This window comes from Prunus avium, chromosome 4 (assembly GCF_965620075.1).
Source record: "Prunus avium chromosome 4, drPruAviu1.hap1.1, whole genome shotgun sequence".
Classification (NCBI taxonomy): Eukaryota; Viridiplantae; Streptophyta; class Magnoliopsida; order Rosales; family Rosaceae; genus Prunus; species Prunus avium.
The window spans coordinates 32,480,757-32,505,301 of NC_142287.1; the positions used below are offsets into that span (position 1 = coordinate 32,480,757).

Below are 24,545 nucleotides of genomic sequence, written 5' to 3' on the forward strand. Positions count from 1 at the left end.
AAATTAGAATGTCCTTTTAGAACTGTATCGTATCTTCTCCGCTAGTCCAGCAGAGAGAGCGAGAACTGATATGTTGGTCGGGTGCATGAGTTGGGCTGAGAGGGAAGGGAGAGTTGAGAAGTGGTGGTGGAATGAAGTAGAAAATATTGGCCCAAAATATGCATGTATGTAACCTAAGACCATTGGGCTCGTGCCATCTTTCAGCACAAGCTTGTAAGTGAGGGCAAAACGTCGTTCAACCCGACCAAATTAAATTCATCCGTATTGTTTGAACCATCCAACAATTAATTTGACTTAGCTTTTTTATTTTATTTTTCATACGAGCGATATTGAGGAAGGAGAATTGAAACTAGGATTTAGAATCTAGGATGCACGAGTACATGCCCTTAATCTAATCTACAGTAGTGGGTAGGGAGATTCAAACTAAAACGCAAAAGGGTGGGCTTACGGCATTGACTAACTAACCTAACCCATGTTAATAGTCAAATACTAAATAGTAAATAGTATTCCTAAAAAAAAAAACTAAAATACTAAATAGTAAAGTTAATAATTAAATTATTTATAGGATCCTTGCCCTTCATATACGGTATAGTCTGTTGTTACTATTTTTGTGTACTCTCTGTTTTTTTCTATTGGCTTGACTCATGAGAAAAGTAGCAGCAGAGACTAATCATATTCAGCCATGGACCCCACGTGCGGGTGCGTCGCTGGACAGAAATCAAGCTCGGCGGTCGCTTTCAATCCCGCCCGCTCACCGCGTAGGCCCCACATAATTCCTGGTCCAGATTATCTCCCGGGCAGCACATTCCACTGCCCGAAACAGTCACTGAATCCAACGGCTCAGATCTCTTCACCCCTACAGATTCTAGTCGACACTTAACCGATTAAAAGCCTCCGAAAAAATAATAAATAAATAAATAAATAAAAAAGAAGGATGTGTATGGTTGAAAATAGGCATGCAGTTCAGGTAATAATATGGTGATAGAGGAATTCTAATTTCCGTCAGACGCCATTTCAAATCCTGCAGAGAAAGAATTTTACTAAATTTAGTAGGAACAAGAAACGCAGCCAGCCAAAAGAGGTAACTTTCCAAATTCTAAACCCTAGCTTCGCTTTGCAATTGGTTTGCCCGACCAAATTATGAGAATTCTTCAATTGGTTTTTTTTTTTTTTGGTGAATTGGTTTATGTTAGATGATTGGGTCAATTTTCTGAGTTTTGAGCTAATTATGTAGGTATTTGAAGAGTAAATTGAGAGCTGAATTTTTGGGTTTAATAAAGTTTATTAATTTAATTTTATGAAAACTGGGCATGCAGATGAACTATAATATTAGTTGGGTTGATGGTATTGAGAGTAGTTGGGTTCACTTTCTTCTTTCTGTTTACACTCTGAGTCAATCTTTAAGTAGTAGTCAGGATACCATGATTATATTTTATGAGCTAAATTAGTTGTTTCTGGCCATTCGTTGAATTATTAAGTACACATCTGCAGCTGTGGCTAGACCCAGATTAGATGGAAATCTTGTTTAACAATGATCTATTTATCTGTATATTTCGAGCCTTGACACAATGGTAAGGTTGCTCCATTGTGATCTGGTGGTCACACATTCGAAATGCGAAAGAACCTTCCGAAATCGGGGTAAGGGTTTGTACATCCAATAGTCCTCGGACTCTGCTCTGGAGGGAGGCAAAGTCTCGTTCACTGAACCACCTTTAGAAAAGAAAATTATTTATCTATTTATGTATGTATGCCCTGTTACTTCATAGTTCAAAATAGGAAAAGGCCCAATACCAACCATTTTATCTAAATTATGCTGGAAAATGGAACCTGTTACCAAGGAAATTAGTAGCTCATACTTGAAAGCGATATTGCGAGCACCATCATGTTACTTTGATTGTATCCTTAATTCTTTCATTTTGCTGATATGGTTCTGCAATATCAGTTCCCCTCTCCTGATTGTCCCTTCTGTTTTGCGCGGTTCTCAAATATATGCAGTTATACTATGATCTTATTAGTGAGGTTTTGGGCTTCTTTGTGGCATCGTTTAGCAGCTAATTTTAGAGATATTCCTTTCTTCGTACTAAATTCGGATTGTGTTGCTGCAGTTAGTTGAATTTTGGTAGCTTGATGTTGGTAGATAGCGGCTTCTTGTAATTTACTGTTTTGGAGATATTTTGGTTTAGCTTTGTCTAGACGGTCAAACTCTTTCACACAGGTGGACTTTTTTTTTTAAACTAATAGACTTTCGACTCAGTAAAGTGTTTGTTTCTTTTTTATTTTATTAAGATATTAGTTACTAAACGATTCTAATTTCATCCTAAAATGTACTTTCGTGTTTAATAAAACTTAAAAAAAAAATTCATCCTATGATCTGTTTTCTTTTTGTTTCTTACTTTGTTCTAGCAGCATGTTATTTTTTGTATGACATTGATCTGGGTGATTTTTGTTTTGCAGCTACATATTGTTTTAGACTCTCCACATAAGACATCCTCATGACTTCTTCTGTGCATGATCGTTCTGGTAATTTTCTTTCCTTCCAAAATACTTTAAATATTCAGTTGGTTTCAGAGTTTCTGTAAATGGATAAGACTTATGTTTCTGGTATTTAATTGAGCAGGGATAGTTAATGTGACAAGAAACTGAATCGCTTTTTGTTTGGTGCTTTTGCTTCTTTGATATAATGGTGTAGAATTTATATTAAACTAGTTTAAGTAAGGGTTCTTTCCTTTTCTGTTGGTGGATTGTTCTACAACCCAATAACTTTTGCAGGGAGATTAACATCTGTTTACCTTTGTCATACCTAATACCGAGCATGGGCTTAGGTTGAAGTCTTGATTTGGTTTTAGCAAGATCCGTGGCAGATCCAACCCTTGACTTCCTTGGTCGTGCCTGATTTTGATTTATGGTTTACATAATTTACCATCTCACTAATTGCCCGTTTTCCCTTTCATTTAATGTGGATCCTCAGGAAGCCTCTACCTTGTGAAAAAAATAATTTCCTTGGTTATTTTAGTCGGCTTTAAGGTTGTCTGGTAATGCTGTTTTATTATGTTCTGGTTAAATCCTTCTGATATTACTCCTGTGCTACATATGATCAATGCGGTGATGTAGGATTCATTACACTTTTCCCTCATATTTATGGTTTTATAGCACTGAACTTCAAAGCTTTAATTCTTTGTTATTTTATTGATTTATTGATTTATTGATTTTGGCTTTTGTTTTCCTTTTGTGAAGTGGCATCATGGTTTTTGTTTTTTCCTTTCTTCACTTGAGTAGTACAACCATTTCTTGAGCGCATTCTTATCTACTTTGAAATATTGCTTTTGCAGATAATAGTGAATCTGATGACCAGCAAAGTCATTCAGAGTCTCAAATTCATTCTTCCTTGCCTGCCATTGGAATTTCTCATCCTGGAATTCCAACCCCAAATATTCAGTATGCAGCCCCTCCACAGGTTGGAACAGGACATGCAGTGGTAACATCTTCAACCTTAGACTTATCTAGTGTTGACGTTTTTTTTCTTGCAAATTTCTCCTTTTTAAAAAATAGAGGAAGTTTCCACTTTATTATTGTCAATTCCACTGTTGTGTCATCAAGTTTGTGACTTCTTAGGTGCCATATATATACATATTTATATCATGTGTATATGTAGTTGCAGACCTGTATATGTTTGTGATCTCATATATCATGTTTGTTTGTCAATATTTAGAATGTGTTGAAGCTTATATGTGGTACCATTTACTCAGTTCATCAAGTAATTTACAATTATTTTGATTTTAAAATGTTTTCTGAAGTAGGCACTTTATTAAAGATGAGATGCTTGTTTTGTTAACGTGGGTAACTCTGTAGTGAAGAAATGTGCAAGTGCATGCTCCCAAAGAAATTGTGCGTATGGTTGCAAGGAAAGTAGATTCAACCTTCAAGACATGCATCCAAAAAACATAAGGGTGGAATTGAGATGAATTAGGGACCAACACATGTAAAGAAATTGGTGGAATCAGAGGACTAAATTACAGATATCATCCTGTTATGATCCCTTATCAGCATAATGGGTAATAATTATGAACATTCAGTGCAAAATTGGAACTGAAAATATATGCATAGAGGGGTGTGCTATGTGAACGGTAAGTTGTATGGGGGATACTTAGATGAAACTTTAACTGGTGTAGGTGCATCTAGTGTTACATAGCATTGGTGTTAGTAATTATGGTGGCTAATATCAGAAGTTTCCCCAGGTGGATGATTAAGTAATTAAGAGTTAGTAGTGGTGGAGGGCATCACTTTTGTTAGTGTTGAGTTGTGTAACCTGCATTTTGAGAGTGACAGGAACTGCCGCTGGTGATGAAGCTGAATAAGTTGGTTGTGATGGTTCTGGCTAGAGACAATGTATTTCCTTATAGCAGGTGTTCTTAGTGATGGCTACAAGAGATCCTTAATACAGGTCTAACTAGTGGTGGTGGTAGTAGCACTACTTAGGCCTGTATCAGAAAAGGGCATTCATGTGTGGCTTCTTCTTTTTTTTGGGGTGGGTGGGGGAAGGGAGACGATACCACCATCTAAAGATTGTTATTTATGTAATGAACCCTACAACTAACAAATCCCCATACATGGGGAAATAAGGAGGTTTACCCCCATCTAAAGAGTGTTATTTATTTAACGAACCCACAACTAACAAACCTTGATTGCATTAGGAAATAAGGGCTCTAAAGATTGTAAGATGATTTCTGATAACTAGACAATATTACAGAGTTTTTCAAGCTATACCTAAAATAAAAGATCCATGCGTGTTTTAAACTCTTCTTAATTTGAAGTTTTAAGATGCATTTTCTTTGGAAGACAACTATGTGATGTTGTACTTTCCAAGGTATTTAGACAGCTTATATGCGGTGGGCTCTCCTAAATCTTATCTTCTATATATAGAGAGATTTTAAACTATGTTTTGTGGGGATGGAGATGGATGCGAGGAATAGTTTCAAATTGACCCATGAATATCCTTAGGTGGATTTAGTTTGGGTTTTAATCTCTAGTAGAAGTGATAGTTTCATTTTTGTCCCCAAGCAGTTAAATTTGAATACAGGGTATAATTGTAAAAGTCTATGTTTACACTTCTCCTCGTCCTTTCCATCCCTTTTACCAAACAAGAGGAAGTAAAAATCTCCTTCTCTGTCTTTATCCTTCCTTTATGAATTACCATCTGCTTGCTCTTGCAACCTTCCTTCCAAACATAGTATCAGTGAAATTGTTGGTATTGTTTAAAAAACATTATAGAATAAGAATGTTTAGTATCATTGGAAGTTTCTGCTTCTTAAGCTAATTTTCATGTAGTTGTTTTGCAATTTTTAATGTAAATGCTTTAAAAAGGCACCTAATTTAAGTTTAGAATTTTGATACATTATCCTTCGTTTGTCTAATTGAAGGCACCAGCAGCTTACCCTTATCCAGACCCTTACTACAGAAGCATCTTTGCTCCCTATGACACACAACCATATCCTCCACAGCCCTATGGGGGGCAACCAACGGTATTTCTTCCGCCTTCTTTTAGATATAATTTCTTGGTAATGGTACTTGTAATATTGAGCATTGAGACCGCATATTGCTTATAAGCATGAAATTTGTGGTTATTACTTCAGGTCCATCTTCAGTTAATGGGAATCCAGCAAGCAGGAGTTCCATTGCCATCAGATGCAGTTGAGGAACCGGTGTTTGTAAATGCAAAACAATATCATGGCATCTTGCGACGTCGGCAGTCTCGTGCTAAAGCAGAATCGGAAAATAAAGCTCTTAAGTCTCGAAAGGTAATATTATGGACTGCAAATCCTTGCATCTCATGTTCAATGAGATGCTGCTATAGGTTTCATTTATTCATTGTCACTTCAAACTACTCTTGCAGCCATACTTGCATGAATCTCGACACCAGCATGCACTGAGAAGAGCTAGAGGATGTGGGGGTCGATTTCTTAATGCAAAGAAAAATGACAACCAGCAGGATGAAATGTCATCAGGCGACAAATCCCAGCCAAATATCAATTTAAACTCTGATAAAAGTGAGCTTGCTTCCTCAGATGGAACATCCTGATTACTCGGAAGCAATTGCAAAGCGCTCAAGGGGCCACATGAAGTATCTATCCTTCAACAACTGCCAGGGAATGGAGGTCCCCAATACCAGCCTTGCTAGTTTCGGTAGTGCTTCACTGTGACTCGAAGCTCATTAGCAATAGCATGTATAGGTTCTTCAGTAGTAGGCTTGTAGGGGGGCTGCAAAAGACAAAGTAGGCAGTCTTATTGAAGCGCAGTGATATAACCGTCTCCCAAATGGGTTTCATTTCAACCCTTTGCTTTTTTTTTTCCCAGGAGAGTGATGGTTAAGTTTGCTGTGTGGTTTAAGTTTGCACTTATACCTGTTGTGAGGTTGGAAACTTGTCTGACAAAGTTTAGAGCTCGTGTTGTTTGGTTTGGTAATGTTTCAATAGATTGGCAAAAGATTAGGTTGGCTGCTGTTTATGTAGTAGTAGTTTTATTCGTTTGTTATCAACTGAGACAATAAGTTTAATGGTTAATGAAATTGGGTAATTATCAACCAGCAGTTTCTTTGTTTTTGTTTTTATGTTTTTATGTTTTTGGGGTAATTATCAATATAGTGAATTTATTTTTATTAGCTTGGGGGAAATTGGAAAAGTCGATAATATATATATATATAATAAATAAAAGAGATGAAAAGTTGTTTTCACATTTGAGCAAGCCAAGTGCTAATGGGTCATTCAAAGTTCAAACAAACAAGATGATTTGTGGCAATTATCTCTTCATCAAAGGAAAGACACCTTCTTCTCTACATTCAACGCATCACTATTGCCTTGTTTTGTTCCAGAAAATCTGATTCCCAATGTTTTCCACCATGAAATCATTTCGATTGTTGTCTTTCTAACGTTGTTTGGACTGGATTTGTCTTTTTTGGACCGCATCATTTTTTCACCCCATTATAAAAAAGTTTTAGTTTTGGGTTGTTGGGTATGGACAACTAGTAAATATTGTTTTTATTGAAAATGGACAACTAGTAAATAGGATTAATAGTCTTCTACCCCTAAAAAAAAAACGTAAATAGGATTAATGGAATTTGGGTTGTTTTTGCTGATTTTTTTAACTTTTTTTTAAATAACTAATTGCACTTATATTGTTTTTAACTTAACCACTTTATTTGCACAAATGTTAATATTTTTTTTTCTAAAATTCTTGATGCTTTTTAGGAAAATATCTAATTTAATATATATAGTCACTTGTCTTTTTTATTTTTTGGATCAACTAGAAACTTCATTAGATAAACTTTAACGGTACAATCAAAGACATCAACAAGACATCTAAAATACCAATCCCAAGAGGGCAACAAACTAACATGTTAAAAGCAAAACTAACACGGACAAAAACCGCACTAAAACTACTAGCTCACATCACCACAATTAACCATAAGTCCAAACAAAACCCATAAACCCAACATAACCAAAACCCTAAAACAACTCATGAGCCTAGCGAACCCTATAACCACCACTTGAAGAAGCGTTGTCGCAGTCACACCCACCACCGCATCCGTAACAGATCTGAGAAAAATATAATTTTTAGCAGGCTATCTACGCATAAGAGTGAACAAATAAACGAAAACCTTGCCAAAGAAAAATTTGGTGATTTGCAGCAAGCTCCGTCAAAGACGATGTAGAATCAAATTTAGAGAACATGATTTAGAACAATGACTAAAAGGGGTGATGGGGAACATCAATCTAACCATGGCTCAGAAGAAACCACCACAAAGGGTTTTTTATTCAAAATGCCCAGTGGACTTATTCACTAACCTAAAAGGAAAAGACGAGAAGAGAAGACGGGGATGAGGGGGAGTGACGTTTCTTCCTCTTCCCCCCTCTATGGAGTTTTCCTTTAGGACTCACAAAGGGAGAGAGCGGCTAGAGTTTCTTGGGATGTTACTTGATTGGTTAGAAGATATAACACTTGGTTATAGCCACTTGCTCAATGTGAACCAATTGTATTTGATTCATTTATACTATTCTTAGCAATTGGGATGTACACATTTGTAGTGATTGTATATGTATTGGTCTTACATAAAATTTCTTCTTTTTTATTTCGGGTAAATACCACGAGGTGTCCCCACACCCGAAGGGTTTTGGCTTGCCCCTGACCACAAAGTGCTTCCAACGGATTTCGAACCTCTATCATTGAGGCACCAGGTAGCTCGTCAGCTGAAGGTTACAGTTTGCCAATGGCACCACACCTTGTGGTTATTACATAAAATTTCTTTAAATTTAGGTTCAAGGTAATATAAATAAAATAGGAAAACGCTTGGCTCCTTAAAATTGAGGAGTCAATCATCCTTACAACCAATGTGGTTTTGACACGTGTCAAATGTTTTTTTTGGTTGAAACTTTGTCAATATTGCTAGAATTTGACAACTATCAAAACCCTATTGATTTTAAAAAAGAGCTCCTCAATTTTAAGGAGCCCATCCATGTTCATATGAATAAAATCTTACATATTGTTGGGAATAATTTCTTCTACTCCTAAAGAAGACCAAAGTGCCCCCTGAGATTTAAAAGAATGAATCCCTGTAAACACCAGTGTGGTATGAGCCAAAGAATCTTTGAAGCTTAAGTCAGTTTCAGACAATAAGAATTAGGGTTTCTTAGGTTGTAATGGAACATTATCTCCTTCTTGCAGTTGTGATCGGGTTTTATATGACTTGTTAATGGTTGGTTTATTCCCGTAAAAGGTTGTGTATGGCATTATTGGGGACGTCATTGCTCTTTATATCACATGTCCAATCAATTAGCCGTTTGACTTAGGACATGTGAGAGATTTTATCAAAATGTGTTGGCATGATCCCCTAGATTATTGATGTTGCTGTAATTAGGGATATCTTGGGGATCAATGTTGATCCATTTTAGAGGCGTGTTTCCCAAGGATTAGTCCTATTTGGCAAAATTCTATAGTGAGGGGGCCATATATGGACCCCTCATGTGGACCTTCATGTTAGCCACATGATCATTTCATTAAATTTAAGTGAAGTTACTATTCAGATGAATCATGTGGCTAATATGGATGTCCACATCTATAGTCCATATATGACACCCTCACTATAGAATGACTTGTCCTATTTGAACGTACTCTAATCCCACTTGGGTCTCAGGCCCACGTAGCTTCTTGGCACATGTTTGGGTTTTGTGGCTGGCGAGGCCCGGGACGTTTAATAGGCCACGCCGAGCTTTTTCCACAGTGTGCGTGAGTTCTTGTGGAGCCCACACTCTTAACAGTTATTGCAAATAAATCGACCTCATCGACCTCTGCCTGTTCAAAATTTTTACGTCACTCCCTCATCACATTAATGAGGATGAGATGTACTTTTGATTTTCACATCCCTTTTATTATGGGTAATTTAGTCTAGGCAATAACTTATTGCATACGTGGCGTTCGATTATTAGCACGCGATTATTTGCTCCCACACATATTATTTCTATTAAAGTTCAAACTGCTTAAATTTTGATCATAAAACCACACTACTTCAAGTTTCATCATTTCATTGGGAAACGCATGACATTTTTCATTCTATTAATGCTTGGTGGAAAGTAAAATCAGGAATGAGCCCATAAAGGGCAGTAGGCAGCTTGTCATTGAAAAGGTAATTAAAGTCTGTTAACATTACTAATCATGACTTAGCATACATCAATTCAATGTAGCTAATACGTCTCTATATTTTGCATTTAGCCTTGATATTGCATTTTGGGTGGGGGATAAGTTCTATATTTGTAAATTGCAATTGACATGAGAGTTCCTATGAAGCAAAGTTACACCAAATCTAGCTAGATTACTTGATCATAAGCCACACATCACTAATCAGATTGGGCATTTCTTTCCTTTATTTGGCCTTTTAGTTATGATTTGTCCATAGTTGAACAAGCTTGAGCAAGGTTTATTGCTCCAAATTAAACAATTAAGAAGCTTCTGAAAATCTCCACATGGTGACATAAGAATTTAAAGAGCCCATGGTGATCATTTTGTCATGTTGGCAGCTGATCATAAATGCCATTAATACAGAGTCTCTCTCTCTCTCACTCTCATCTCATGAAGCCCTTTTTTTTATCTCTCCTTTTTCTAAGGTTTTGACAAAAATAAATTGACATACTTTAATACCACTCCTAATCATAGCAAATATATACATAAAGAAGAACATTTATATGATATTGGTGCCATAATTAGTAGCAAACATAATAAGATTTTCCCTCACATGAGCATCCTATCAAGTTGGGTTCCTCCTCTCTATCCTTGCTTACCTCTTTACACCTCTTTTCATGCATGGACCCCAAAGAACACTTCACCCAAACGAGAGAGAGAGAGAGAGAGAGAGAGAGAGAGAGAGAGAGAGAGAGAGAGAGAGATGTAAAATGCAAGCAAAGGAGGAATGGGGGGTGGGGTATTGTTTGTGAGTCTATAACACTCTTTTGGTGCATGACAAAATGGGGTCATCCTCCCCTCCACCCAAAAGAAAAGAAAAAGAAAAAAAACTTTTGGGTCCCTTAGATGGGGCTGGAAAGGGACCTCCACCTTTAATTGTGTTGATTTTGCAAAATCACGCAAGGTGATATGGCCTGGAACATGGCTCAGTGGACCTCATGACCCCAACTGTGGGGTTTCTCTGTCCCAAACCCTAGCCTTGTTAATTGTGTGCTCCTTCCCTTCTCCCTTCCAAAAAAAGGGAAAGGAAAGCTAATTAAAAGAAAAAGGGGAGAAGCAAAGGCCTCCACATGATCATATAGCCAGGGAGACAAGAAGACACCAACTGAGTCTGTGTAGCCATTGACTCCTGTTAGAACTCCATCATAAGCCCATTAATTATATATATACATGTATACATATTTCTATATCATTATATGAGAGAGAGAGAGAGAGAGAGAGAGAGAGAGAGAGAGAGAGAGAGAGAGAGAACTTAATTTGAAGGAGTATTTGCAAGCTTTGGATGCTTTCAAGATATGAACCCTTTATGTAAAATGTCAACCTGTGAAATCTAAAAGTCAATTGCTTTTCTCATCCATCATCTCTCTCTTTTTTTCCTCTTTCTCTCTCTCTTGGATTCTTGTGAGTGAAGAGATGGATGTGGGAAACACTATCAATTGTCACCAAAAGGCGTGTGGTTGGTGCTGGTCGACCTTCACCAAAAAAGTTAATCTTATTACGGTTTAGATTTTCAAGCTTTGAAAGTTTGAATTGCTTCACACCCCATGTCATATATTTAAACCTAAATTACGCTAAGCAAACATAGACTTAATGAAGTTGGCTAGAACATACGTGCTTTCCACTCTGCATTCGAGTTCGAATCCCCCTCTCCGTAATTTAGATTAATTTAAAATAAAATATTACTTGTATAAAAAAATAAAATAAAAAGTTCCAAAGTGCGCTAATTAGGTTTTTATATGGTGGAAAAACCTTTGATTGTTTAAACCAAGAATCTATGTGCTGCTCTTCACGTAGCTCTGATGTGATGAGAGACTCAAAGTTTTACTACTTTTTTGTCATGCCTAATTGGCCATTGTAGACGACGATAAGCATAGACAAGTTGGTCTAAATCTAATGATGAAACTTGACACTGGAAAATTATATGACAAATAGAGGTTACATCATCAGACCAGAAGGCTTATAAATAATTAATCTATATCAATAGCTAGTCCTTATTCTTGCATGCATGTGATGTGAAGCCTTGCCACTTCTAGATATATTTAATGTTAAAATATACTAGATGCTTTGATTTGTTACATGCATTGACATCATTATTGAAGCTTAAAATTCAAGTGTTTACATGAGTTCACAATTTCGTTTGGTTTTCAACACGAAAAAGTGTAATCTTGAACCAAATCAAATTGTTATTAGTTCGATTTAGTTACAATTTAAGAGTGAAACGAATTCAAATCGGACCGCGAGCGAACGCCTATAATAACTATGACACATATATATATATACTAAAAACAAACTTAATATCCTTACCGCCCCACTAACAAGGTTTTGTTTATCGTGAACAAATTCAAGGTCAGCAAACCCCACTTGTAATACAAACAAATATAGTGATATGGACATTGTTTACGTCCATTCCAACCCTTTCTAGTTTCAACCCTTTCAATTACCCCCCATTATGTCCATTCCGTGAGTTTTTTTACCCCGTTGTCTTAACAGTACATTTTCCACTTTTTTTCTACCAGTACCACCAACAACAACAAAATCCAAACTATTTCGTTTAGAAAATATCCAGATACTTGGCTTGCATCACACAACTAGCCCATCAAGGGTTTATAGGTAGCAAGTCTATAAGATAAGGATAAGAAAGAATGGAGACAAATCAATTCAAAGCCATTTGAATTTCATTCATGAGATATATATATATATATATTTCCCTGGATTTTGTGTTGTATGTCTATCTTTGTTGGTGGGGTGGTATTATTGAAACATGTCCTTTTCTTTGAAGAGTGGTGTTATTCGTATTCCAAAAAAGTCATTCTTCATTTTCTTTGTTGCATCCTTTAAAAGCATTATTAATAGTAATGGATATCCGATAATACAATGCCACTTAGGTAACAACTCAATTCACACTCGTGTCACACTATCACGTGTTGTTATCATCAAACTCAAAAGTTTGTCGGAGTTACCGAATTCAGCTATAAGAGGATGGGAGAAAACTTCCAAAACCTTGGAATTGGGCCTATGTCCAACTTCAGCTCTTAATCAAAGCCCAAGCCTCCAAGCTCCGGGTCAAAACCCACCCAAGTAGCAAAAGAACCAAATACCCAGGAATGCAGAGCGTTACAGTACTTTTGTCCATTTGCTCTGCCTTCACGCTTCCCCCCACACTGCCCACAGTTTCTCTCTCATCCATCCGTCACCCATACATACATCATCATCATACATCCATAGATGGCATACAAAAAAGCATACATACATGCATCCCATGCAGAAACATGCAGAAATTCATTTACCATATATTACAATACACATATATATATATATATATTCAATAATTTAGTTTGTTGATTAAGTAGAATTTGAATAGTTGTTTAAGATTAGATAATTATAACATTAAGCATAGGAATTGATATCAAATCACACACGTTAACTAGATCTGAAAAAACGTCTCTCTCTCATCAGTGGGCAGCAGGCTTTGGGTCTCTCCCACCCACGGCCTGCCTGCAGGCTCATATCATATCATATCAGCAGTCAGCAGTCAGCAGCACACTTAGCAGCACACTTAGCTCCCTCTGCTGCTTTGCCTTCTCATTTAATTTATTCTTTTCCTATTTTTTTCTTTCGTTTTCAAATGTTCACATCACACACAGTTATAGAGGGAATAAGAGAAAAAGAGGAAAGATTGCATTTTTATATTGTAATTTTTTGAGAAAATACCAAGAAAGAACATACAAAAAATAAAAAGAGAGAGAGAGAGAGCAATAGATTAGCCACCTGCCCTTTCATTTGCTATTGGCTGTTTGTTTTCTTCTGCTTGCTTTCTCTGTCACATACAAACCCACAAACAAAGAAACACACACATTCTCTCTCTTGGTCTGTCTATCTCTCTCTTTCTGTGGGTTTTTCTTTTTCTCTTTTTTAATTTAACAAAAAACAGAAATTCATTCTCTCTAGAGGAAAATCCTCGAGATTGGAGCCCAATCCACAAACAAGGACACCTCTTAAACACTGTTGAGCTAGCAAGGGACTTTTTCCAACTTGGGTTATTGAGTTTTTGAGAGGAAGAGAAACAGAGTCAGAGAGAGAGAGAGAGAGAGAGAGAGAGGGGGAGGGAGAGAGAGAACAGATACAGCCATCTGATGAAGGAGAGAGGAGGCTCTCTTGGCGGAGAGAGCCTGCCCTGCACTGAGAACAACAACAACAGCTACAACACCACCCAAGAAGAAGAAGACGAAGAACAGCTAGACCAACAACAACCAAAACAGCCAAAGCAACCATCTTTCTGAACTTATATTCCCCATTTTTTGTTGTTGCTCTGCCAAAACAGTGAGCTCAAGGCCAGAGCTTTATTAGTACACTATAAAACACTACCGGGGTCGTCTTTGTTGTGACTTGTTTCTTGTCTCTTTGGAGATTTTTCATTGGGGGGTTTTCTCTTCTTTTCTTTTTAACCTTTAGCTTTCGTGTGAGGTGGTTCTGTGTTTTGTGCGCATATGGCACTTGTTATGAACAGAGATTCACCAGGAAGTAGTAGCAAGCAAATGGATTCAAGCAAGTATGTAAGGTATACGCCAGAGCAGGTTGAGGCCTTGGAGAGAGTCTACTCCGAATGCCCAAAGCCTAGCTCTTTGAGAAGGCAGCAGCTGATTAGAGAGTGTCCTATTCTCTCTAACATTGAGCCTAAGCAGATCAAAGTCTGGTTCCAAAACCGCAGGTAAAAACAGAGTGAAAAGCATTTGGGTTCAATGGAGAGAGTTTTGATCCACAAAAATCAATCTCTCTCTTGCTCTCTTTTTAGTATCTTTGCGTACTATTTTAAATCTTTAGGAATTGGGAAAATAGTCTTTTAGATTCTGATAATGGCCGTTTTCTTTGTGAACTCATCTTGGATGAAAAATAAGCTCATTCTTCTCTGGCTTGCTCTGTTTTCTATCTTTTCTCCCTTTTTCTCGTGCTTTGGTTTCACCATTTTGGTTTGAAAGGTGGATCTCATATTTGTTCACATTGTTTGTGTAAAGTCATGGGCTTTTCTTAATCACAAATTGTTTTCGTTATTTGTGGTATAGATTTGAAAAGAAAATGTGGGCTTGTTAAGAAATGCTTCTTAACCGTTTTCCCTCTTTGGAAAAAGCAGAGTTTCTTATCTTTAATGGAGAAAAGTTTATCTTTTTTAGTTGATTTGTATTTGTTTTCCTCTGGTCTGCAAGTCTTAAGCTTCTATCTTTTCCTCTTATTCTTTAGGTTTTTTTTTTGTTTTTTTTTGTTTATCCAAGGTAAAAGGGTTCATGGATGCGCATTTATAATGTCAGTATATTTTTTTCTCTCTCTGTTTTTTTCTTTTCTGAAATTTTTTATCTCTCTCTCTCTCTCTCTTTTATATTTATTTGGTGGACGTATTTTGTTTATTTTTAGATAAATGACGATCTTCTTATGTGTGTGCCTTTATTTTGCGATTAAATAAAAGAAAACGACAGCAATTGTAGAAAGTGAAACTTTCATGTGGTTCCTTGGATTTTCATATCCGTCTTTGCAGAAAGGTGAATGTAAATTGTAAATACTGCTTTTGAGTCGTTTGGACTTTTAATGAAGGATAATGACATCTCCACTTTCCTGCATTCTTTTATTTATTTTGTGGTTCTTTCCATTGTTTACTGGGTTTATGTTTTTCTCTTCTTTTCAGTTTTGTCGTATCTTTCTGAAGACAATTTAGTAAACTCGTTAATAATCTTCTTTCTTTCCCCCGTTATTCTTTTGTGCCAAGCGACAACTTTTTATTTTTTTATGCCATAGTTCTCATTTACTGTTTTATTACATAGACTAAAATGGATGTTCTGGCTAAGTTACGTTATGCTTTTACACTTTAGCTTACAGAGATGGATTCTTAAATTTTGATCATAAAAATGTGGGGCACTCTAAAGTTTCTATATGCTGACCTTTGGGTTGTTAATGTAATTTATGGATTGAAACAATTCCATTTTGCCTTCTCACACAAGTTACGTTTTCGAATGAGTATTTTTTCAGAATTTAGAACTGCCTATTTTATGTTGCATATTATTCCGTTTTGCTTGTTATGCAGCTGCCCTTGTAGCCCTATTTTATATACAGAATGCATGCCTTACAACAGTCGACATATTTTCCTATTAAGACTTGTTGAGCCATAAACTGGTAAACCATTCTCTAAAACTTGCATTTTTCTTGTTTTTGTGTACTTACATAGATGCCGGGAGAAGCAGAGGAAGGAATCTTCTCGACTCCAGACAGTGAATAGAAAGCTGACTGCAATGAATAAGCTGTTAATGGAAGAAAATGACCGCCTACAGAAGCAGGTCTCTCATTTGGTGTATGAGAATGGATTTATGCGACAGCAACTGCATAGTGTAATTCCCGCAACCTTTATAATCGCCTCGTCCATGGGAACCATGCTTTTACATTTATGTTTGTTATATCATTGTATTCCATGATTTTATTTGACAATTTCTTTTAAGGTGATTATCTGCTTCTCCAAGAAATAATACTTTTTAAGAACTTATGAGGTTTATGGGGTCATACTTATTATAAATTCTTTTTATTGTTGTATGTAGGCATCTGGAACGACCACAGACAATAGCTGTGAGTCTGTGGTCATGAGTGGTCAGCACCAACAACAGCAAAACCCAACACCTCAGCATCCGCAAAGGGATGCTAACAACCCAGCTGGGTAAGTAATTAGCGTCCTTACAACAATTACTTGAAGATATTTAGGTTGTGATGAAGTAAACTAGCTTACAGTATATTTTTCTTGTCAGTCTTCTTGCAATAGCAGAGGAGACCTTGGCAGAGTTCCTTTCTAAGGCTACCGGGACTGCTGTCGACTGGGTCCAGATGATTGGGATGAAGGTAGATTCTTTTGAAACAATTAGTGTACATGTGTTTATATTTTATACTCTCTGGTACATTTTTATCCACTGGACCACTTTGAAATTAAACTCTCCTTGCAACTACTTGTAGCCTGGTCCGGATTCTATTGGAATCGTCGCTGTTTCCCGCAACTGCAGTGGGGTAGCAGCACGAGCTTGCGGTCTTGTGAGCCTAGAGCCCACAAAGGTACATATCTTCATGTCACCTCCTCCCCACTTGTATAATGTTTAGGCCTTGAGAAATAGTATTTGTGCTTTTCATTTGCCCCGGTCTAAAATGTATGCTGACTTCCATTAAAGGTCGCTGAAATCCTCAAAGATCGTCTATCATGGTTTCGGGATTGCCGTTGCCATGATGTATTAAGTCTAATCCCTGCTGGAAATGGTGGGACAATTGAGCTCATGTACATGCAGGTTCGTTGTTTTAGTGAATTGGTGCTTTGTGACTATGCATCCAGGCATGAAGTTCTTTTGGCACCTAATATATGTTTTATTTTCTTAATTTCTAAAATTTCTTCTCAACCAGACTTATGCACCCACAACATTGGCTGCGGCACGTGACTTTTGGACACTGAGATATACTACAAGTTTGGAAGATGGCAGTCTTGTGGTAATTCAATAAGTGATGCCTTTTATATCCTAAGATTTGACTTACTATCTCTGCATCTGATAAAGAGCTTTTTTAGCATTTAATATACACTAGGATGTCATGTCCAAATGAGCATTTTATAAAGAATTTAATTTCTTTGGAGATGAAATATATTTCTTCATTAGCAATTACAGAAAGTGAGTGGAACTGTAAAGTTTTCTTTTTACCTTTGTTTCATTACAGAAATGATTACTAAAAACGTTGATATGTTTGTTCATTTAATGAAAATGTTTGAGCTTAAGCTTGAATGTGTGTCAATAAACTTCTATAAGCACAAGTTGATGCCAGTGGCCCTTCAAAACCTGCATATTTCTTCATATAATTATGTTGTGTCTTACCATCTCAAAATTACATTTACAGGTATGTGAGAGGTCGTTAACTTCTTCTACTGGTGGCCCAACGGGGCCTCCATCTGCAAGTTTTGTAAGAGCTGAGATGCTTCCTAGTGGCTATCTTATCCGACCTTGTGAGGGTGGTGGTTCCATTATCAACATTGTTGATCATGTTGATCTAGATGTGAGAATATATCATTACCATTTCTTATCCAACTCTTTAATTATTCAATTGGCTTATTAAGTGCTTTTTATGTCTTAGGCCTGGAGCGTTCCTGAAGTTCTCAGGTCCCTTTATGAATCATCCAAAATCCTTGCTCAGAAAATGACTATTTCTGTAAGAACTACTGGACCCATGTAATTATACATTTAAGTATATACCTCCTTTCATTCACAACTTATCTTTGTAACTTTATTTCGTAGGCCCTGCGACACATACGACAGATAGCTCAAGAGACTAGTGGAGAAATTCAGTACGGTGGAGGTCGCCAGCCTGCTGTTCTGAGGACATTTTGTCAGAGACTCTGCAGGTATGCCCTCCAAGATCTCGGGTATCAAGAGAGCTTGGATGTGTAAACTTTAGCTATTGTTGAAAGTTTTGATTTGCCTGTTCCATGCATAGCTTTTTTCTTTCTTTGGCTCACTTGTTTAGGATTGTTGCAATCTTAAGTGGATATGTATTACGGTTGGATTAACATGTTTCTTCATATGCTGGGATTGGGTTTCAGAGGGTTTAACGATGCTGTCAATGGGTTTGCGGATGACGGTTGGTCACTTATGGGTAGTGACGGTGTGGAGGATGTGACAATTACCATTAACTCATCTCCAAACAAGTTTCTTGGTTCCCAGTATAATGCATCAATTTTCCCCACTTTTGGAGGAGGGGTGCTGTGTGCTAAGGCATCAATGCTGTTGCAGGTATAGTAACTAAATTTATATGTGGCTCAGTTCTTGTATAGTTTTATATATTTTTCCTCATTTTTCTGAATTATTTTGGACTAGATATATATGAACATTGCATGAACTTTTAACTTATCTCGTTTGCATCATTGACTGATGACCTTCATCTGGGTATGCAGAGTGTTCCCCCGGCTTTGCTTGTTCGTTTTCTGAGGGAGCATCGCTCAGAGTGGGCTGATTATGGGGTTGATGCATACTCTGCTGCATGTCTTAAAGCTAGCCCATATGCAGTTCCTTGTGCAAGGCCAGGCGGCTTCCCAAGCAGCCAGGTTATCTTACCTCTTGCACAAACTGTGGAGAATGAGGAGGTAATGACTTTGTTATGCTCTCTAAACTGATTTTTCTTTACTGCATATTTACCATGTTTTACATATGAATGTGCTAGTAAATTCTGCCATTTATTCTTATGTAGTTTCTAGAGGTAGTTCGCCTAGAGGGTCATGCTTTCTCTCCTGAGGATGTTGCCTTGGCGCGGGATATGTACTTATTACAGGTTAGTGAACAGACTGTCGCACATTGAATGGATTCCTTTATTTAATATTTTAATTTCTTTTTCATCAGCTTGAACTTTTCTTATTAACATAATTTTCCTAAAAATATACCGTGGCAGTTGTGCAGTGGAGTTGATGAAAATGCAGTGGGTTCCTGTGCTCAGCTTGTCTTTGCACCTATTGATGAATCGTTTGCTGATGATGCTCCTCTGTTACCATCTGGTTTTCATGTCATACCATTGGATCCCAAAACAGTTACGTGATGTCTCTAATCTCACTAACATCACAGTATTTCGTGTATCCATCTATTGTGGTCATATCTGATCTCTGTTACTTGTTTCTTTATTGCAGGATGGACCTACTGCAAATCGCACATTGGATTTGGCCTCTACGCTTGAAGTAGGACCGAGTGGTTCTCGTCCTGTTAATGAGGCTGATGGCAATAGTTACAACCTTAGGTCTGTGCTAACCATTGCCTTTCAATTCACCTTTGAGAACCACTTGCGAGACAATGTGGCTGCTATGGCTCGACAGTATGTGCGTAGTGTTGTAAGCTCTGTTCAAAGGGTAGCTATGGCTATTGCCCCTTCACGGCTCAGCTCCCAAATGGTACCAAAACCCCTTCCTGGATCTCCTGAGGCTCATACTTTGGCACGATGGATTTGCAGAAGCTACAGGTGTGACAAATCTCTGAACTTTTGTGTTTGTTTATTTTTTGTGTTCAATTATTGGAGTTTCATCTCTGCCTTGTATTTTATATCTTGTGTCGTACACCAAAGGAGGCAGTTCTATTGTACACATGCCAAAAATAGGCCAATAGATGGTGATGAATTAGTGAATCGGACTACTTGCATTATTAGCTAACAATATAAACCCTTCTTTAGGATCCACACTGGAGCAGAGCTCTTTCGAGTCGACTCCCCATCTGGGGATGCTGTTTTGAAGCAACTTTGGCACCATTCAGATGCAATCATGTGCTGCTCTGTGAAAACGAATGTAATTACTTATCTACTTTTATCCCTTTTGTTTTAGCATAAGAAAGTACATGCTTTGTTCTGTTGCCAACATGTTTGTTGAAAATTTAATTGCAGGCATCTCCAGTGTTCACCTTTGCAAACCAGGCTGGACTTGACATGCTTGAAACTACTCTTGTGGCCCTCCAGGATATCATGCTTGACAAGATTCTAGATGAAGCTGGACGGAAAATTCTCTGCTCGGAGTTCTCCAAAATCATGCAGCAGGTAACTATACCTATAGATTAAACTATTTGATTTGGTGGGTTCAGAAGAGGATTAAAAACAAATCTCAGCCTGGTTTGTAAAGGTGAAACTGTTTTGTTCTTTTAAGGTTTCTAACAAAGGTTCTCTGATTCTTTCCAAATTTTAGGGGTTCGCATATCTGCCAGCAGGATTATGTGCCTCCAGCATGGGTAGGCCAGTGTCCTATGATCAAGCTGTTGCATGGAAAGTTGTTAATGACGATGATTCGAATCACTGCCTGGCATTCATGTTCATGAGCTGGTCCTTTGTGTGATGGGGATAATAGATTCTCAAAAACACCTTAGCTATCTATTAAGTTATGTAGTTGCTATAAAGAGCACGTTTAGACATTTTGAAGTCGCAGTAGCCAATAGAAGGAGCTCATGGAGACTCAGTATGTATGTTTATATTTTGGCTGAATGGATATATCTGTATGGTTATGGTTATGTTGTCTACTTCAACATGTCAGAATGGTTTCTGCATTTGGTTGATATTTCATCCAACTCACGTTGGGTTGGCATAAGTTTGGTCATATTCATATCATGCACCCTTAAAAGCATTGCAAATGTTGCAAAATCATATTCATTACTGGGTTTGTTTCTAAAGAATGGTAGTTCATTATAAATAAATAAAAAGTCAGTACCCTTGAAAATTTTGACAGACTTGGACCTTTCTGTATATGAAATTAGAGAAAATAAGGTACTTTTTCAACTCATTTGGTGTAAGTGTAAGAAATGAATCTAAAACACTTGTATGTTTTTTAAATTGCAATTAAAACACCAGTTCACAAACTGGTCCTCTGCAAGGCTTTTTAACCACAAACTGGTCCTCTACATTAATAGGAAGACAAAAATTTCTGTAAGGCAATTCAATGCCAGGACAAGAGGGAGAGAAGATCCTTGCCTATGCTATGCTATTACAAACTGCAAGGCTATAAAATCAGCTTGCAATAATAATAATAATATATATCTTGCACCACATCTGTCTAAAATAAATGAAGAACCTGCAAAATCTATGAACCTTCAGAATCATAATGATATGGAGACAGCCAAGAAACTGAAAAATGAAAATAAAGATACTGATGAGCTTGCAAATCAGACTGATCTTTAACTCAAACTAAATAAACATCTAAACTGGTACAGAAAAGTTAGATTATAATTAGCTACTATTAGCTCAAAGTTTAACAAAATAAAACCCCACACTGTAAATAAAAAATATTTTAAAAAAACCCACATGAAGAACATCTTTTTCTTTATTGTCATTTTTCAGTAGTTAACAAAAGAAAATGTTTGCAAAATTTTCATCTTTGGCACATTTCCTTTATGTCAAGTCTCTAAATACCCATCTGGTTTATGACATTATTCAGAGATTTACGTTTCATGGTAGATATATTTGAAATGCTTGCGAGAAAACCAGGCACACACACACGTCACCTGATGGATTCTGTGTTTTGTGATCCTGGTGTGGTGTGGTGTGGTGGTGGAGTGAGTCAGCAAGTATGTCATGATGGCCGTACCACGTGGCATGGTGAAGTCACTGGTCCCAGTCCTCCTCTCTGACTCTTCGCTGCACGAGATCAAATCTCAAAATCCATTTTCAAAAATATTCATGCATGGTTGGTATTTAGCATGCACCAACTAGTAACCAGCCGTACTGAGACTGGTTGCATTCAATTTGAATTGAATCATCCAAACATGTGTAATCAAATCAATCAAGAACTATAGCCTCGGTACATACTGCGTTGTCAGAATCACACAATTACTTACTAATTAAATTAAAACATTCTAATTCATTTTCCTTTTTCCAATTGTTCAAAGTCCCAAGTCCCAAGTCCCATACAACACTATAGTTTTCTTTTTTTAACAAAATTGTGTGTACGAAACTAGGGATCAAACTCGAGCGTAATAGAATTAGCAGATTGTCTTTTTAATCAACCGGCCGAACTCACATTTTTCATTTTTCGTGTAACACCATAGTTTGAAAGAGGGTGACTTTAGCAAGAATCGTTATTTCTGTTGGGGTGGGGCCAGAAAGAATCTCAGTCTCTCAATGGTCACACCACCTAAGTTTACAAAATAGTTACTCAAGGAAAAAGATGACGACACATTTCCCATATTCAACAGCAGCCACGTCACCATCAAGTCTGACGAGCCAGCCAGCCAGCTACATAGGGTTTTGAATTAAAAGACGTGCCCCTAGCCCAACCCCATGCCATGCCCCTCCTCCTCTGCTCGTCACTGCTCTTTCTGCCCTGGTCTGCTATGCTTATAATTACATCCCCTATATCCATCTATATATATATATATATATAAATGCTGCTCTGCTGGTATATGCCAATAGACTACGCTATGCTACTGCTGGACCACCTACTCTACTGTGTGGCCTCAAATCTCCTTAATATTTTATATTTACGTGTTTTGGTGCTTTTGCCTGGCTGCCTGGTACCGTAAAGCTGCTTCCAATTACAAGGCTTTGATTTGACCATTGACATAAAATGTAGACTTGGCCTTCTGGTTTCTTTGTCTCCTTTTAAGCGGATTGGAAATTTGGCCTCATGTCATGTCCATCAACGTCTTTTCATACGCTGCTTTTTTGTATTATTACAACAATCTTTGCTTGCCCAACAACTGCACAACAAAATGAACTTTAATTTGACAATCTACCCATAAATAGCCAATGGATATCTCACCAAATATATATTGATTTAAAAAGAATATATAATCTACATATGGGGCTATGTCATTTCATGCACCCAAACTAACACTAAGTAGTGAATGAAACTTGCCATGTCCTAATTTTTTGAGATTTGTCGTTTTTTCGTATTTTCATATTGTTGTATTCATGTTTATGCGATATAGGGTGTTGGTTAGGTCAATTAGCTAAAGTAGTGTGTCTGCCTTTTTATACCCGAGTTCGTTTCCCTTTCTTGTATTAGAGTAGTTAGAATATCAGTTTGTCAAAAAAAAAAAACGATCTTTTTTGAATTATATATAACATGTAGGTATGACCATCCATACAAAATACATATAAACTGATATCATGCATGGTACTGATAGTGACAATGGTGCATGATGATGTCAGATATGCACATACATCATGATGTTGCAACATGCATTAGCATGCATGCATGAATGATCATGTTAAAGAAACAGTTACACGGGCTGAGGGGGGGCCCTGCCCCCTTCTCTCCCCCTGGTTCCTCTTTTACCTTTTCAGCGTTTGAAATTCGAGGCGTTTTAAAGCTGAGTGCGAAAGGCACTGTGTTCATTTCGAGTCTCGTGCTATAAATTTTGCGTATTTATTATACAAAAATTGACGAACTCTATTTAAATCCATTACGGGTAAAGATTAATTAATGGTGCTATTTATGATATGATCTCTCTATCTTTTGGTGCAGAGTAAAATAAAGCAACTGTTCCCGCATGGAGACACCCACCCCTGGTTTCCACTTTTGCCAATTACTATAATCTCATGCTTATTTTGTTTTTTAAAATTAAAATATTGAGCCTTTTTTATTTTATTTTCAGGTGGGTAGATTCAGACTTTCAACATAAGCGTGCCCTTTGAATCCTTTTTATGGCACTGTTGGTTTCTCCCAACAACAAAAAAGATCAGTGCAAAATACAGAAATATTAAAGTGCAAAAATCTCTAGCTTTTCCAAAACCCTAGCTATAGCTCTAGGGTTTTCATTTCTCTAATGGTACAGACACCTAGCTAGGGTTACTGGGTTTTGCTTGTTTGACTGTGGAAGAAATTATATATAGAGATCTTAATCTAATCTAATCTGCAGGCTCTTTAAGATTTAGTAGGGTTGGCATAGACTATCATGGCCTGATATATTTTCAGAGTGTTTTAATTACTGGTTATTAGGGTGTGGTTTGAAACTTTGACTGGTGGGGTGGGGGGCTTGGACTTTGGAGTTTCCTTGTTTTTGTGAAATGGGTTTTGGATGATTAGGGATTTTAGGGGAGTGTGTGAGTTTGCTGTTTTGATGGAAGATATATGCAGTGCAGAAGAGGTTACGATGATGGGGTGGGTTTTTGTGTTTTGTTAATTCTTTTGTTTGTTGGAAGAAGAATGGGATATTGTGGATGGTTGAGGTTTTGCAGGGTGGGTTTTGGGAAATATCTAATGTAGAATTCATGACTGTTTGTTTGTTTGTCCACAAATTTTCTAGGGTTTAGTGTTTGACCAACAAGTCTGAATTTTTGGGGTTCATACTAAGCATTTTGAATAT

General features: G+C 37.2%; 2 protein-coding genes across 3 annotated transcripts; both read left to right on the plus strand.

Moving 5' to 3' along the window:
- The first annotated feature begins 921 nt into the window (after window positions 1-921).
- Window positions 922-6,577, plus strand: NF-YA7 (nuclear factor Y, subunit A7). Of its 2 annotated transcripts, XM_088252554.1 has the most exons (7): window positions 934-1,081; window positions 2,106-2,215; window positions 2,455-2,520; window positions 3,330-3,475; window positions 5,418-5,519; window positions 5,631-5,795; window positions 5,891-6,577. In XM_088252554.1, exons 3-7 carry the CDS (start codon window positions 2,493-2,495, stop codon window positions 6,074-6,076), a joined length of 627 nt encoding a protein of 208 aa, XP_088108680.1. In that variant the 5' UTR covers window positions 934-1,081; window positions 2,106-2,215; window positions 2,455-2,492; the 3' UTR covers window positions 6,077-6,577. The 2 variants fall into 2 exon arrangements, with proteins under 2 accessions (XP_088108679.1, XP_088108680.1); XM_088252553.1 differs by lacking the exon at window positions 2,106-2,215 and having other exon boundaries at window positions 922-1,081.
- Window positions 6,578-13,473: 6,896 nt separating this feature from the next.
- LOC110755487 (homeobox-leucine zipper protein ATHB-14) lies at window positions 13,474-20,798 on the plus strand. The gene is made up of 18 exons (XM_021956701.2): window positions 13,474-14,434; window positions 15,938-16,097; window positions 16,302-16,417; window positions 16,506-16,596; window positions 16,708-16,803; window positions 16,917-17,030; window positions 17,143-17,226; window positions 17,626-17,781; window positions 17,860-17,934; window positions 18,021-18,127; window positions 18,326-18,515; window positions 18,677-18,865; window positions 18,970-19,050; window positions 19,168-19,302; window positions 19,400-19,725; window positions 19,933-20,044; window positions 20,140-20,289; window positions 20,435-20,798. Exons 1-18 carry the CDS (start codon window positions 14,214-14,216, stop codon window positions 20,579-20,581), a joined length of 2,550 nt encoding a protein of 849 aa, XP_021812393.1. The 5' UTR covers window positions 13,474-14,213; the 3' UTR covers window positions 20,582-20,798.
- Window positions 20,799-24,545: the final 3,747 nt, after the last annotated feature.